The sequence below is a fragment of the Neomonachus schauinslandi genome, chromosome 9 (genome assembly GCF_002201575.2).
Source record: "Neomonachus schauinslandi chromosome 9, ASM220157v2, whole genome shotgun sequence".
Taxonomy (NCBI): domain Eukaryota; kingdom Metazoa; phylum Chordata; class Mammalia; order Carnivora; family Phocidae; genus Neomonachus; species Neomonachus schauinslandi.
The window spans coordinates 73396372-73410770 of NC_058411.1; the positions used below are offsets into that span (position 1 = coordinate 73396372).

At 49.9% G+C, this 14399-nt stretch overlaps 1 protein-coding gene across 1 annotated transcript in view; it reads left to right on the plus strand.

Moving 5' to 3' along the window:
- Positions 1-10770, plus strand: part of TEP1 (telomerase associated protein 1) — a 37413-nt gene extending 26643 nt beyond the window's left edge. The window contains exons 35-56 of the mRNA XM_044918436.1: positions 286-526; positions 724-847; positions 1705-1829; positions 1956-2055; positions 2268-2423; positions 2595-2807; positions 3065-3218; positions 3321-3533; positions 4125-4285; positions 4525-4638; positions 5810-5917; positions 6284-6416; positions 6511-6587; positions 6695-6827; positions 6967-7103; positions 7249-7373; positions 8332-8475; positions 8617-8716; positions 9655-9760; positions 9866-10071; positions 10190-10294; positions 10516-10770. Coding sequence (XP_044774371.1) covers positions 286-526; positions 724-847; positions 1705-1829; positions 1956-2055; positions 2268-2423; positions 2595-2807; positions 3065-3218; positions 3321-3533; positions 4125-4285; positions 4525-4638; positions 5810-5917; positions 6284-6416; positions 6511-6587; positions 6695-6827; positions 6967-7103; positions 7249-7373; positions 8332-8475; positions 8617-8716; positions 9655-9760; positions 9866-10071; positions 10190-10294; positions 10516-10638 — 3098 coding nt within the window. The 3' untranslated portion in view covers positions 10639-10770. The remainder of the gene's footprint in view (positions 1-285; positions 527-723; positions 848-1704; positions 1830-1955; positions 2056-2267; positions 2424-2594; positions 2808-3064; positions 3219-3320; positions 3534-4124; positions 4286-4524; positions 4639-5809; positions 5918-6283; positions 6417-6510; positions 6588-6694; positions 6828-6966; positions 7104-7248; positions 7374-8331; positions 8476-8616; positions 8717-9654; positions 9761-9865; positions 10072-10189; positions 10295-10515) is intronic.
- Positions 10771-14399: the final 3629 nt, after the last annotated feature.

Consider the following 14399-nt stretch of genomic DNA (forward strand, 5'->3'; position numbering starts at 1 on the left):
GATTTTCAGGGGGACCTTCTGCCCAGATCTCTTAGACCAAAGGCTCTCACAGGCATAAAATTACCTGGGAATGTTGTTCAAATTGCAGATCTCTGGGTCCCCAGATTCTGGTTCCCTAGGTCCAGAGTGGGGCCTAAAGCTTTGTACTTTTAACAGGTGTTCCTGAAGTAGGGCCAGAAGGCCTCAAGACTTAACATTTTAGACACATCATATGACTGTATTTGGTCCTGGGGTTAATGGGGGTCCAGGCTGGCTCCCCAGTGATGCTCTGCATCTTTTCCACAGCTTCCTCAGTCCCTGCAGACAAACAAAGTCTTCCTGAGGCTGATACTGCTGTGTTTCACGTGTTCCTGAGGCAGCAGGCTCCAGTCCTCAGCCAGTACCCCCTGCTCCTGCCCCAGCAGGCAGCCAACCAGCCCCTGGACTCGCCTGTTTGCCTCCAGGCCCCACAGCTTTCCCGGCGATGGCGCCTCCAGCTCACGCTACGATGGGTGAATAAACCCCACACCGTGGAAGGCCAGCAGAGGTAAGGCCCATGGCCCCGGATGCTGGTAAGCCCGCCAGAGAGCAAGCTACAGCCCTTTCTGAAACTGGAGAAGAAAAGACAGACCAGAGTCCCCATCAAGAGAGGGGAATTCAGGCACAGGAATGCAAATGTGAATTTCCGTTCCCTTCTTTCCCTGAATTCCTCATTTCCTTCCTTTCTTCCTACTCTTTCTCTAGCTCCAGCCTGTCTCTGGCAGTTTCCTCATCCCCCACAGCGGTGGCCCTCTCCCCCAGTGGGCAAAGAGCTGCTGTGGGCACTGCCAATGGGATGGTTTACCTGTTGGACCTGAGAACCTGGCAGGTAGGACACTCAAGGTGGGCAGAGTTTGCCTCCAGAAAAAGCCTCACAGACTGCCCTGAAGACCTTAGCAAGCCAGCCCCACCTGTTATCACCCTGTTTGATTCAGCAACTTGTATTTCCCTCACATCAGATCAAAGGCTTGGTATTAAGTCAATCACACCTTCCAAATTATTTGCTGCACACCTTCCATTCAAGGCTGTACTAAGGCTGTATTGTATTCAGCATTGCAAGGAACACAGGACTAGGACTTCGTCTTTGCCCACCAAGTGGTCAGCTTTGTTGAAAGATATGACATACAAGGTGAAAAGGAACCAAAACATAGCCACGTGACGGAGACAAGAGCTGAGTGCATTGGGTACTTCCAGGAGAACATGGGATAGGCAAAGGCACGCATTCCAGTTGAGTGAACGGCAGAGGGGAGAATGTTTCCAGGAAATTGCTGGGAATGATTGCAGCAGAGGGTGCTTCAGGGAAGGTAACAGCAGATTAGGCTGGAGAGGTGGGTCCCACAGCCACAGCCACTCCCTCTCTCTGCCTCCCACCCATATCACCCCCTACCACCATGTATATATGCATGCATACATACAGCCCCATCAGAATCTTCTGTGACTTGACGATGCATATGGGGTTGGGCGTAGGGGAGAAGATGTGGCCCCACTTGAACCAAGGCTTGGCCTACATCTGGAGTGGGCTGCAAAGCTTTTCACTTTTAATAAGTGCTCCTGATGTGGGACCAGAGGGCCACCCTTTCTCCAGCCCGTCTTGCCTTGGCCTCCTTTTTGGTTGGAGCTTGAAGTAGCTGGACCACTGGGGGTCAGGGGAATGTCCTGAGCATGCTTCCCTGCTCGTTCTCATAGGAGGAGAAGTCTTTGGTGAGCGGCTGCGATGGGGTCTCCTCTTGCTCATTCCTCTCGGACAGGGCCCTCTTTCTTACTGCCTTTGACGGGCTTCTGGAGCTCTGGGACCTGCAGCAAGGTTGTCGGTAAGGGGCTCCTCCCCCATGTCTTGGAGTGAGGGCCTTCCCTGCTTGTCGGGAGTCCCCCGGGGCAGGGGAAAGAGGTGGGAGGTCAGGGGGTCCCAGAAGCCTAACTTTGTCTCTCTGGGATAGGGTGCTCCAGACCAGTGCTCACCAGTACCAAATCACCGGCTGCTGCCTAAGCCCAGATGGTCGGCTGCTGGCCACTGTGTGCCTAGGGGGATGCCTAAAGGTAATGACCAAGGGGCAGTGGTAGTCAAAGTGGCCCTAAATGCCAAGTCAGCCCCGTGAAGTTGTTTTCTTCGTGTGGCAGAGCTGCTGACTGCTTGGCCTGGGGAAGGCCTTTCCTGCTGAAGGCAGGGGACTGGACAAGGTGGCCTCCGGGACTGAGAAGTCAGGCATCTGTCCTGGGCACCTAGCTTTCTCTCCTTCTCTCTCCTGCAGCTATGGGACACAGTCCGTGGGCAGCTGGCCTTCCAGCACACGTGTCCCCGGCCCCTGAACTGCGTTGCTTTCCACCCAGAGGGGCAGGTCATAGCTGTAGGCAGCTGGGCTGGCAGCTTCAGCTTCTTCCATGTGGATGGGCTTAAAGCTACCAAGGTGAGAAGGTCCTGTGTCGCCCTGGGGGAGGAAGCCCAAGAGGAGGACTAAGACCACTCTGCATCTCCCAAGTGGGAGTGGAAGATACAGGATGACGGACGTCCACGTTGTTTCACTTTGGGTTTGTGTTGAGAGTAGGTCCTCACGTTCCATTTCTACTTCCTCGTGTAGGAACTGGGAGCCCCAGGGGCCTCTGTCCGTACCTTGGCGTTCAGTGTGCCTGGGCGGGTTGTGGCTGTGGGTCGGCTGGACAGCATGGTGGAGCTGTGGTCCTGGCTCGAGGGGGCACGGCTAGCTGCCTTCCCTGCCCACCATGGCAGTGTGGCTGCTGCCGGGTTCCTGCGCGCTGGGCGCCAGTTCCTGACGGCCGGACAGGATGGCAAGGTCCGGTGGCAGAGTGCTGGTGGTGGGTTAGGAGGAGGGGGAGGAAAGGCCTATTTGGGTGAGGGTGGAGCCTTTGTGGGGGAGACTGTGGAGGAGCTTCGCTGGTGCAAGCTGCAGGGAGAGGGGTGCAGTGTATGCATGGGCCACCCTCAGGAGAGGAGGGGCGAGGACTTTAGGGGGGAGGAGGACTTTAATGAGGGTAGCTATCACCCTGGGGTGGAAGTGGTATGTCTTTAAGTCCTGTTCTTGGCCCTCAGGTTCAGGTGTGGTCTGGATCTCTAGGTCGGCCCCGGGGGTGCCTAGGTTCCCTTTCTCTCTCTCCTGCCCTCTCTGTGGCTCTCAGCCCAGATGGTGATCGGGTGGCCGTTGGGTACCGAGCAGATGGCATCAGGATCTACAAAATCACTTCAGGTACTGGAGAGGGGTTGGGGTGTTCGAGCCTTTGGCAAGAGCCTCCCCACCCTGAACTCCCTTTCCACGTGTCTCACTCTTTGGTTTTTCCACATGCTCTAGGTCCCCAGGGGGCTCAGCGTCAAGCACTAGATGTAGCAGTGTCTGCACTGGTCTGGCTAAGCCCTAAGGTGTTGGTGAGCGGTGCAGAAGATGGGTCCCTGCAAGGCTGGGCTCTCCAGGAAAGTTCCCTTCAGTCCCTCTGGCTCTTGTCCAGATACCAGAAGCCCGTGTTGGGACTGGCCACCTCCAAAGAACTCTTGGCTTCTGCCTCAGGTACTGCTGGGCAGTGGGCAGCTTCCTTTTAAATATGCCCATACCTTACCTCCATTTATATGTGTATGTGTACAGGAAACACACGTAATTATTTTTACAACTTTCAAAGTGCTTTTAAATGCATTTCTCTTGCATCATCAGTCTGGACTGTTTCTTCTTGTTTCCAAACCCTGATTCGGGGACCTCTTTGTAATCCTTGTAATCCTCTTGAGTTTCTGCCCAGGGGGGAGACTTTGCTGTGTATAGGGCTGGGTTTCCCTTACGAGGAGGAGAGAGATGTTGAGGTGAAAATGCAGAGTGGTCTTAGTCCTCTCTAGGTAGGAGACTTGGTCCAAGTGATAGTGGTCACTTGAGAAGAGGAGGGTCTGGAGGTGAAACAGGGAATTAGACAGCTGAAGAGCCAGAGCTGGGAGTGCCTGGTGTCCCTGTCCTGTGACCTCATATGATGACTGACCCTTGTCACTCAGACTGTCCGCAGCCTGTGACTCACTGTCGTCGAATATCATGCTCACCCGTGATTGCCTTTGTCCTTGGGGTCCCGTCTCACTTCCTCTTTCAGGGGCTCTTCCTTTCTCCCTCTTTCCAATGCAGAAGATTTCACAGTGCGCCTCTGGCCAAGGCAGTTGCTGACACTGGTGCAGACAGCAGAAGACTTTCCCTGTGGCACTGAGCTCCGGGAACATGAGGCTCCCGTAAGCTGCTGTAGCTTCAGCACCGATGGACGCAGGCTGGCCACTGGGGGCAGGGACCGGGTGAGCCACGGGGGTCCTCCCACCTTGAGCCCACAGCCCCTCTGGGTCCTGGATTCCTCAACAGTCCATTTCCCATGGCTCCTGAGGCATGTTGCTTTGCCACACCTCCTAAGGTGCTTCCGTCCACCATCCCTTCCTTGATACTCCCTTTTCCCTTAAAATTTCTTGCCGGAAATGGCCCTGATGTTCCTACCTCCCTCCTATGGTCCTGATTGCTCCGTCCCTTGGGACCTATCCAGAATCTCTTCTGCTGGGATGTGCGGATGCCCAAAGCCCCTGTTCTGATTTGCTCCTTCTCTGCCTGTCACCGTGACTGGGTCACTGGCTGTGCCTGGACCAAAGACAACCTACTGGTAAGGGAAGGGGTGGGGGTGGGCAGAGCTCAGCAGGGTTCCTGGGGGAGGACCACGCTGCCCATGTCATCCTGTTTCTGACACCCATTTATAATAATAGTAATAGCTGACATATATTGAGCACTTAGTACATGCCAGGCATTGAAGTGAGCTCGTCATATGTCTTGCCTCATTTAGTCTTTACAACTCCCTGTAAGGCAGACGCTACTACTATCTCTATTTCACAGACAAGGATCTTGAGCCCAGATAGATTAAAGAACATTTCCAAGGTCATGTAAGTGCTGAGGCTGAAGCACTAAACATAAGAAAGCCCACACTCTTAACAAGAATACAGAAGTGTCTCCCCAATGGTTTAGGGCGCCCTCTGCAGTTAGAGGCTACTGCTGTGATTTCTTTGGTCCTAAGGCAAAAAAAAAAAAAAAAAACCTCAAATTATGCACTCAAGGTTGGTGAAGCCTAGTTTTCCAGTGCAGAGTCCCCACACTTCTTTTTTTTTTTTTTTTAAAGATTTTATTTATTTATTTAACAGAGAGAGACATAGCGAGAGAGGGAACACAAGCAGGGGGAGTGGGAGAGGGAGAAACAGGCTTCCCACTGAGCAGGGAGCCCGATGTGGGACTCGATCCCAGGACCCTGGGATCATGACCTGAGCCGAAGGCAGATGCTTAACCATCTGAGCCACCCAGGAGCCCAGTCCCCATATTCTTAAGAAGAGATGAGAAAGGAGTGAGAATCAGTTGACTAGAGTTGTCATAGTCTGCTCTCTACCCCTGCCTTCTCGGCAGCCGGATCTTTCCTTGGCAATGCAGACTGTTCACCTTTGTTTGGGTTTGTTGACTGACAGTATGTTAGTAACAAGGACAATAACCACTCTTTATGCAGTGCTCATATGTACCAGGCAGTCCTTCCTGTAGGTGCGCCAGCCCCACATCAAATAGCTACACTGTTATTATCCTCATTGACTGGATGAGAATCCTTATAAGGCGCAGAGAGATGAACTTGCCGCAGGTCATAAAGTAAAGAATGGTGGAGCTAGGATTTGAACCCAGGACAGCCTATGTTCTTAATCACAAGCCTTAATGCGCCCCCCACCCCCCCGCCCACATTATAAACCTACAGAAATGCTGGAGGCCTGCTGATAATCCCACTCCTCTAACCTCTGATTGTGCAGGTCTCCTGTTCCAGTGACGGCTCTGTGGGGCTGTGGGACCCAGAACGGCAACAGCAGCTTGGCCAGTTCCTAGGTCATCAGAGTGCCGTGAGCGCCGTGGTGGCCGTGGTGAGGAGGCGGTGCAGAGCTCACTTGGGGGCCCTCGAGGGCTAAGGAGGCTTTGGGACCCTGGGTGCATTGGGTATCTAATCTCAAAGGCAAAAGAAGTATAAAGAATGAGATGCCCGGGCCTGCATTAGAGCAGGATGAGGGTATTGAGACGGAGGGTTGGAGTGAGGGGAGGGAGAGGGCAGCTCGGTATCTGGACCTCATGCAGGATTGCAGTCCTGAGCCACCCAGCCTGTGTCCCCGGGTTCTCCGCACTCTTGGACATCTCCTAAGCCTTTAGTGCTCAGCCCTCACCTCAGTGGTAGGAGTCATACTCCCCACGTCTTGCTCAGTGCGACTTTGCTCTGATCCTGTGCTCTGGGGCAGGAAGAACACGTGGTGTCTGTGGGCCGAGATGGGACCTTGAAAGTGTGGGACCATCAGGGTGTGGAGCTGACAAGCATTCCTGCTCACTCGGGACCTATCAGCCACTGTGCAGCTGCCCTGGAGCCCCGGGCAGGTAGGGAAATGTCAGCTCCCTTTTCCTCCCTTCTCCCCCACCCCCCACCCCCCGCTTCTCCCCTTCTTCTGACTTCGTCTCTGTGCCTTATCAGCTGGGCAGCCTGGGTCAGAGCTTCTGGTGGTGACTGTTGGACTGGATGGGGCCGCACGGTTGTGGCATCCACTCTTGGTGAGTTCCCTGAAAGGACTGGGGTGGACGGAGTGGAGAGGGCAGAGCGGGACAGCCTCCTGTGGCGTTGACCCCCCTGCTGTCCCACCTCCATCCTCTCCTCCTAGGTGTTTCAAACACACACCCTCCTGGGACACAGTGGCCCAATCAGTGCAGCTGCAGTTTCAGAGACCTCAGGCGTCCTGTTGACCGCCTCAGAGGATGGTTCCGTACGGCTCTGGCAGGTCCCTGAGGAAGCAGGTGAGCGAGGCATGGAGAGAGGCAGCGTATGAAAGAGGGCTGTGTTAGTGGGGCCATGAAGGTCAGGGGTGGCCTGGTATCTCCTCTCATGTCCCAGCGGTGGTCCAGCTTCTAATGCATCACTTCCTTCCTTCTTCAGATGACACATACACGCCCAGGAGTCCTGCAGCCATCACCGCTGTGGCGTGGGCCCCAGATGGTTCCGTGGCAGCGTCTGGGAATCGAACTGGGGAACTAACCCTGTGGCACAAAGCTAAGGCTGTGGCCACAGCACAGGTGAGTTGGGGCAACCTCGGTGCTTGTCTGTGTGACTTCTGCCCCAGCTGTGCATGGACTGGTATGTGCATAGATGGCTGGGAAGGGAAAGAGGGTTAAGCCTGGCTCCTCAGGAGGACTGAGACGGACTTGTTATGCTCACAAGGCTCCGGGCCACATCAGTGCTCTGGTGTGGTACTCGGCACACACCTTGATTGTTCTCAGCGCCGATGAAAAGGTCAGCGAGTGGCAAGTGGAACTGCAGGAGGGTTCGACACCCAGAAATTTCAGGTGAGATGGGGCAGCTGGGTTAATGTGATACGTCGATGGTCTCCTTATACCCGGGATTTTGTGCAAATCACCCCACTTCTACTTCTGAACTAGGTCAATAGGATGTTAGTTAAGTGGGAAAAAGTCCTTGGGAAATTGTTTTTGGCTCCCCATCATGTCAATTTAAATAACCACCAGCAATCAGCAGAGTGGTTAGTGCTGTAATGAAGAGAGAGGTCTATATAACTCTCAGAATTTGAGAAATTTATAAAAAGAGTTGCTATTTGAGGTTGGGCTTTAAGGATGAGTAGGACTTTTCTGGACCCACAAGGGAAGGGAATGGTGTTTCAGGAAGAGGAGGTGGTATTAACCAAAGGCAAGGAGGCATGAAAATGCATGGTATATTCTGGGCACAGCTGAGTAGTTGGGTTCTTGGTGAGAGTGGGGGCAGGGGGGTGGGGGAATTGGATTGAAAAGATAAACTGGGGGCAGGCTGCAGAGGGCATAGTGTTAAGGATTTTGAGAATAATTATCTGCAGTTTAGGAAGAGGACTCCAGTGGCAGTATGGAAAATGGACAGTAGTAGAGAGATTTTAGAGGCAGGGAGACCACCTTCATAGCGTTGCTCTAGTCCAGGGAAGACATAGTGTGGGCCCCGAGCCAGGCAGGGAGATGAGAAGGAAGGATAGAGATTTAGGCATGTGTTGGCAAGTAGAATCCACAGTGCTTATTGATCAGTTGGAGGTCAGGAGGGAAGGAAAAGACAAGAATGTTAGAGATTCCTCTTTTGAGCAGGTAAGGGGATGGTGATAATGAATACTGATACAAGAAAAACAGAAAGAGGAAGAGAATTTGTAGGGAAGGTCATTGATTGTGTTCTGTACTTCGCTCCTGAGGAATTCATGGGGAGCCAGGGGGCCTGAGAGAGGCGGACTAAAATAGGATCTTTCTTTGTCCCTGTACCTTTTGTGAGTTGCAGTCTTCACCTGAACCGAGTTCTGCAGGAGGACTTAGGCTTCCTGACAGGAGTGGCCCTGGCTCCAGACGGTCACTCCCTCCTCTTGGCCGATGCGGGTTTGCAGTTACAGTGCATGAAGCCAGGGGATGCTCCTTCTGTAATCTGGTAGGATTCAAAAAGCTGTTTCCTCTCAGGCTACAGAAAAAGGCAAAGTGGGTTATGAACTTGGGTCTAACTTAGAACAAAACACTGGGGTCTTACAGAGAGATGTTCATACGTTCAGCCTCTTTCTTTCTTGTAAACCAGGAGCAGCCACTATTCAGAATGTGCTATGTTATTGTCCACCCATCAAGACTATGGTGTGTTTGTCCTGCAGCCAGCGGAACCTGGAGGCCTTTTTTTCTTAGTAAGTCCTATGTGAGTGTGTGTTAAAACATTTGTCCAGGGCCAATACTTTTAAAACCCTGGGGCCGTGATTGAGGATAAGAGGAAGGGAAGGGCACTGGTTCCAAATTCCTTTCTGTTCCGTCAACTGGAGCAGCTCTACTTAAGAGCATTCTATAGCGGGTTTCAGCTTCCCTATAAGATTTTATTGATACAAAAAAGGATTCCAGTGTTTAAAAAAAATCATGGGAAACCATCAACATAGGAGTTTTCTTAATTGCATTTTTTCTCATGTCTCTCTTGTCTTGCCACTGCGAGTACCAGTGTCTGGAACAATACAGACACATCTCGTAGGTGTTACGTTGGGTGAAAGAAGCCAGACACAAAAGAGTACATACTACATGATTTCATTCAACTAAAGTTAAAGAACAAGCAGAGCTAATTTATGGTGACAGAACTCAGAGTATTGTTAGCCCTGGGGGTGGGGGTGCTCTGGTATTGACCGGGAAGGGTCATGAAGGCACGTTTCTAGGGTGATGGAAATGTTCTACATGTTGACCTGGGCAGTGATTGCATGGATGTATACATATGGAAAAGTTCCTTGAGATGTACATTTAAGATGCGTGCACTTAGGGACACCTGGCTGGCTCAGTGGGTTAAGCGTCTGCCTTTGGCTCTGGTCATGATCCCAGGGTCCCAGGATCGAGTCCTGGGCTCCTTGCTCGGCAGGGAGCCTGTTTCTCCCTCTGCCTGCCACTCCCCCCGCTTGTGTGCTTTCTCAATCTCTCTCTCTCTGACAATAAATAAATAAAATCTTAAAAAAAAAAAAAGATTCATACTCTTTACTGTGTCTAAATTACAGTTAAGAAATTGAGCAGCTGAGAGCCAAAAGCTGTTGCTTTGGCTGGGTAGGGTCAGGTGCTATGAGGAGGCTAAACAGAATGGGCCACTCTTTCGTAGAGGCAGAAGGAGTCAGGGGACTTTGAAGAGAACCTTGAGTTTCAGCTGGACTTGGAGAATCCTACTGGGACCTTCGTGTTGGTAACCCAGGCCAAACCGGAATCTGGTGAGTGGGATAGGAGGACCCACAGAGTCTGGAGATGCTTTGTAGGGAATGGTGGGTCCTTTGAAGCCAGAAACCCAGCTCTAAGCTCTGTGCTTGAAATGGCAGAGTCCTCGTTTTTGTGTGCCAGCTCTGATGGGATGCTATGGAAACTCGCCAAGTGTACCCCTGAAGGAGAATGGGAGACAGGCAACCTCTGGCAGAAAACAGAAATGCCTGAAACCCCAACTCCAGAGACAGCCTCATCTGTGAATGACAGCAGCACAGGTAGCTGGTCCCCACCCCCACGGCTGGCGACTCAGCAGCGCAGAAAGGTGAGTTGGAGGGACGGGTCACAAACGGGAGGAGGCTCTCAGTCTGACAGGTGGATGCTTCCTTGACCGAGGAGGGCCCACTGAAAGCTCACCACATCCCTTCTCCTTCCCCTCCAAGATTCACTCGGGCTCTGTCACAGCCCTCCATGTGCTGCCTGGGTTGCTGGTGACAGCTTCAAAGGACAGAGATGTTAAGCTGTGGGAGAGACCCAGTATGCAGCTGGTAAGTGTGTATGTGTGTAAGGAGGGCTAAAGGGATGCCACAGAGAGCAAACTTGGGCAAAGAATGTACAAAAGAGCAAAATTCTGTTTTCTCCTGTCCTTGCTGTCATGCGCAACTAACCTGTTTCTAAATAAAAGGCATTGCTGCGAGAGAAAAACAAGTTAGTAAGGACGCCCAGGGCCTGTAGCCCTCATCTCGCTGTCTCTCGTTCCCCATCGTAGCTTGGTCTGTTCCAATGCGAGGCAGCTGTCAGCTGCCTGGAACCTTGGCTGGGCCCCGACTCTGCGCTGCAGCTTGCAGTGGGAGACACACTGGGCAACGTGTACTTTCTGTCCTGGGAGTGAAGATGCACCACCCACTTGTGCCAGAGATGCAAAGCCGGAAGATACCAGTGGCTACTTTCTTGATTAAAATTTTTAAAATAAAGTGTCAGAAAATCTCCAGTGCAGTCCTGCCTGTGTTCCGACGTGGATGTGGATCAAGAAGAATACGACGTTCTCATGTTTCTTTTCTGATTTAACATCAGTCCTTACTGGAACCGCAAGAAAGAGAGCCAGCTCTTTAATAGGTATTCTTTGAAACCAGGCTTTCGAAATCTTGTGTCATTTGCTGGCCCGAGGGTCCTGAGACGCCATTCCTGACAGGGGGAGGAATGAGTGATGTTGGCCAGCGCTTAGTTGGAACAGAGCGCTGAAGAAATCTCACTTGGTCAAGAAATAATAAAAGAAGGAAGCGTGAGTTGACAGTGCCCCCCAGGCAGGGCATTTAGAGAGAACATTAGGTTCCTCCCATAGAAACAGCCTCTTCTGTGCAGAACTGCCCAGATGAGCGGTGAGAAGCCGGGGCGCTGAGTAGAACCAGACTCCTGGCTTTCACAGCCTCTGACCGAACAGCACCAGCCACTTGACTTGCACACGTTTGTCAATATAGTAATTTGCACTCTTGGAAGAAACCACAAAGGTGTAGCTCTCAAATTGAAGTTCACAAAGATTAAAATGAATGGAGAGATGGAACAGTCCTACCCATGGACTCACTATGGACTATGATCCTTTTAAGTTCTAGAACCTTATTTTCCTGTAATTCTATCTTACGGGAGAGGAAGTTGCCTGAGGCTCTTTCTAAGGGTTAGGGAAAGGTTAAAGGTCTTCTATGTCCAAGAATTTAAGGACTTGTGTATGATAAGCCAGGTTTACAAGATTTTGTCCCAGGACGGTAGGGTTCTCTCAGAGAAATACCACTGCACTCTGATCTAGAAGTGAGTTTTGAGGAATTGGGGAGTTGAGGGGTACTGAGTTTTGTTCTCACTTTGCCCTGCTTCCAGGTTTTCATGGACAAATCACCTGAGGGACTTTTTCCTTATTTCTATCAGTGCCCCACGGTCTCCCTCAGCCAGAGGATAAATATATAAGAAATGCCATCAGCTAATGTCTTAATCATAGGTCATGCTTCTATATTTTCTCATGTGTCTCATGCCAGGGCTCTAAAAATACCTTCTAGACCACCTCCTCCACATACCTTGTGACCAGAATCCAAATTAAGGTTATTTGAAATTTATGATTTATAATACTACCCAGAAATGCTACAGAGAACCATGGCATGGCATCATCCTAAAAGTTGCTGCTTTCAATCTCTTTGCCTTTTGCTTCCCTGAGAGCATGGGCCAAGGACAGGAGGAAGCCCTAGATGTCTGTCTTCTATGCTCTAAAAATTCTACAAAAGCACCCCATCTAAGGCTGGAGGAATGGGGATGGAGAAAGTTAAGAAAAGGCTAACTTGACCTTTGCTCAATAGACTCAGCCTTGTTGGCCAGGCCCTCTTGAAGGTTTTTTTCTGTCTTTCTTATCTTGTAGGTGTACAGCAAGGTCATAGTATAATTGCTGTGAGTGACAATAAGAAGAGACTCTAGGTAAAAGTAAATATGTGTCCAAGGGAGTTGAAGGGAAAATTAATTTAGGTTGTAGTTTAAACATCTTCTGAGATCATTGTTTTTGTTTTTTTAAGATTTTATTTATTTGACAGAGAGAGCCAGAGAGCACAAGCAGGGGGGTGGGGGGGGGAGAGGGCGATGGCAGAGGGAGAGGGAGAAGCATGCTCCCCGCTGAGCAGGGAGCCCCATGTGGGGCTCCATCCAGGACCCTGGGATCATGACCTGAGCCGCAGGCAGACGCTTAACCAACTGAGCCACCCAGGCGCCCCAATTTTGATCACTTTTAAGGGTAAGGTGGTTTTTGTTTTTGTTTTTTACTGTTATTTTTCCATAATCTGTTAGAAACAAGTCACTAAGCCCAGCCCCCACTGAAGAGGAGGGAGACTAAACCTCGTAGAGGGAGAGTTAGCAAAGAATTTATGCTCCTGTGTTAAAATTACCACAGTAATCAGTAAATCTTGAGGTAGGTTTTTTGAGACTATGAAAGTTATCCTGTTCCACTAATTTCAGCATTCATCCATTGATCTTGACTATAGCAATTATTCCCGAGCAGGCTCCATGCTCTGTGCAGAGTTGGATGCAGGGCTCAATCTCACAACCCTGAGATCATGACCTGAGCCGAAATTCAAGTCAGATGCTCAAATGACTGAGCCACCCAGGCGCCCCATTACTGTGGTTTTCTAAAGATTTTCTATTTCCCTCAAGCCTTCTACATTAATTGAAATCCTTCTGAAAGGATTATTTATCCCTTCTTCCCCATTTTCAAAGGAGTCATTCATCCATTTCATTCTTTCTTTGGGTTTTGCATAGATGTCGTTTATCAGGTTGAAGAAGTTCCCTTCCATTCTTTGCTGAATGTTTATCATGAAAGGATGCTGGATTTTGCCAAATGCCTTTTCTGCATCTAATAAGATAGTCACGTGACTTTTGTCCTACACTGATGGATTTTCATATGTTGAACCAACCTCACGTTCCTTTGCTAAATCTCACTTTGTCATGGTGTATAATTCTTTTTACGTTACTGGTTTAGGCTTGGTAGCATTTTATTGCACAAAGGTATTCTTAAGGGACGTTGGTCTATAGTTTTCTTTCCTGGTGGTATCTTTATCTGGTTTTGGTTTCCTATTGCCTGATAGAATGATTTGGGAAGTATTCTCTTCTACTTTTTGGAGAAGTGTGTAGTCTAGTTTTAACAGCAGCACAGTAGCTCAGTGAGTGGGTATATTTAACTAGTTCCTTATCTAGGGATCTTTGCATATAACAATGCTGCACTGACATCATCTATACAGACAAGTACATCTGTAGTTTTTAGGTCAAAGGGTATGTATATTTTATTTTATTTATTTTTTTTTTAAAGAAAAAAAATTTTTTTTTTTTTGTTTATTTATTTGACAGAGACAGAGATAGCGAGAGCAGGAACACAAGCAGGGGGAGTGGGAGAGGGAGAAGCAGGCTTCCTGAGGAGCAGGGAGCCCAATGCGGGGCTTGATCCCAGGACCCTGGGATCATGACCTGAGCCGAAGGCAGACGCTTAACGACTGAGCCACCCAGGTGCCCCAGGATATCTATATTTTAAATTTTGATAGATATTGGTAATCTGGTCTCTAAAAAGTTACAGGCTACTGTTTTCATTTAAATAACCTTTACTTTTATCTAAGGAAGTATGGTGTACATGTGTGTGTGTATGTGTGTATGTATGTACGTGTATTTGTGTTGCATGTGTTTACAAATAATCAGGAAGTCTTTGGATCTGACCTGGACTTTGGTACTTCTTAGGTGGAGCAGGGCATGTCAAAACTCATTCTGTTTCTCTCCTTTCCTCCCTGAGATATATTTAGGGTTAGTGATAAGTCCACTAAGTGCTTCCAGATTTTTGGACATCTGCTGAACCCTAGGATAAGTGGTGGGAGACCTGGTCTACAGTTGGTAAACAGGGGAAAAAGGCAAGTTAGAAGATTTGGATGGGAGCAAGGGAACAATGCAGCCTCTGTTGTCTCTACCCTTCTTGTAATAATACCCAACAAACTCCAGGTTGCAGAAAAACTGACTTAAATGGGGAAAAGCATCCGTCTCCATTAACATCCTTCAATGCACAGAGGCTAGTCTGCTGTGAAGGAACAGGATCCTGAATAACTTGCAGCTAGCTGTGGGATACATGGAGCAATGTGTACTTTCTGC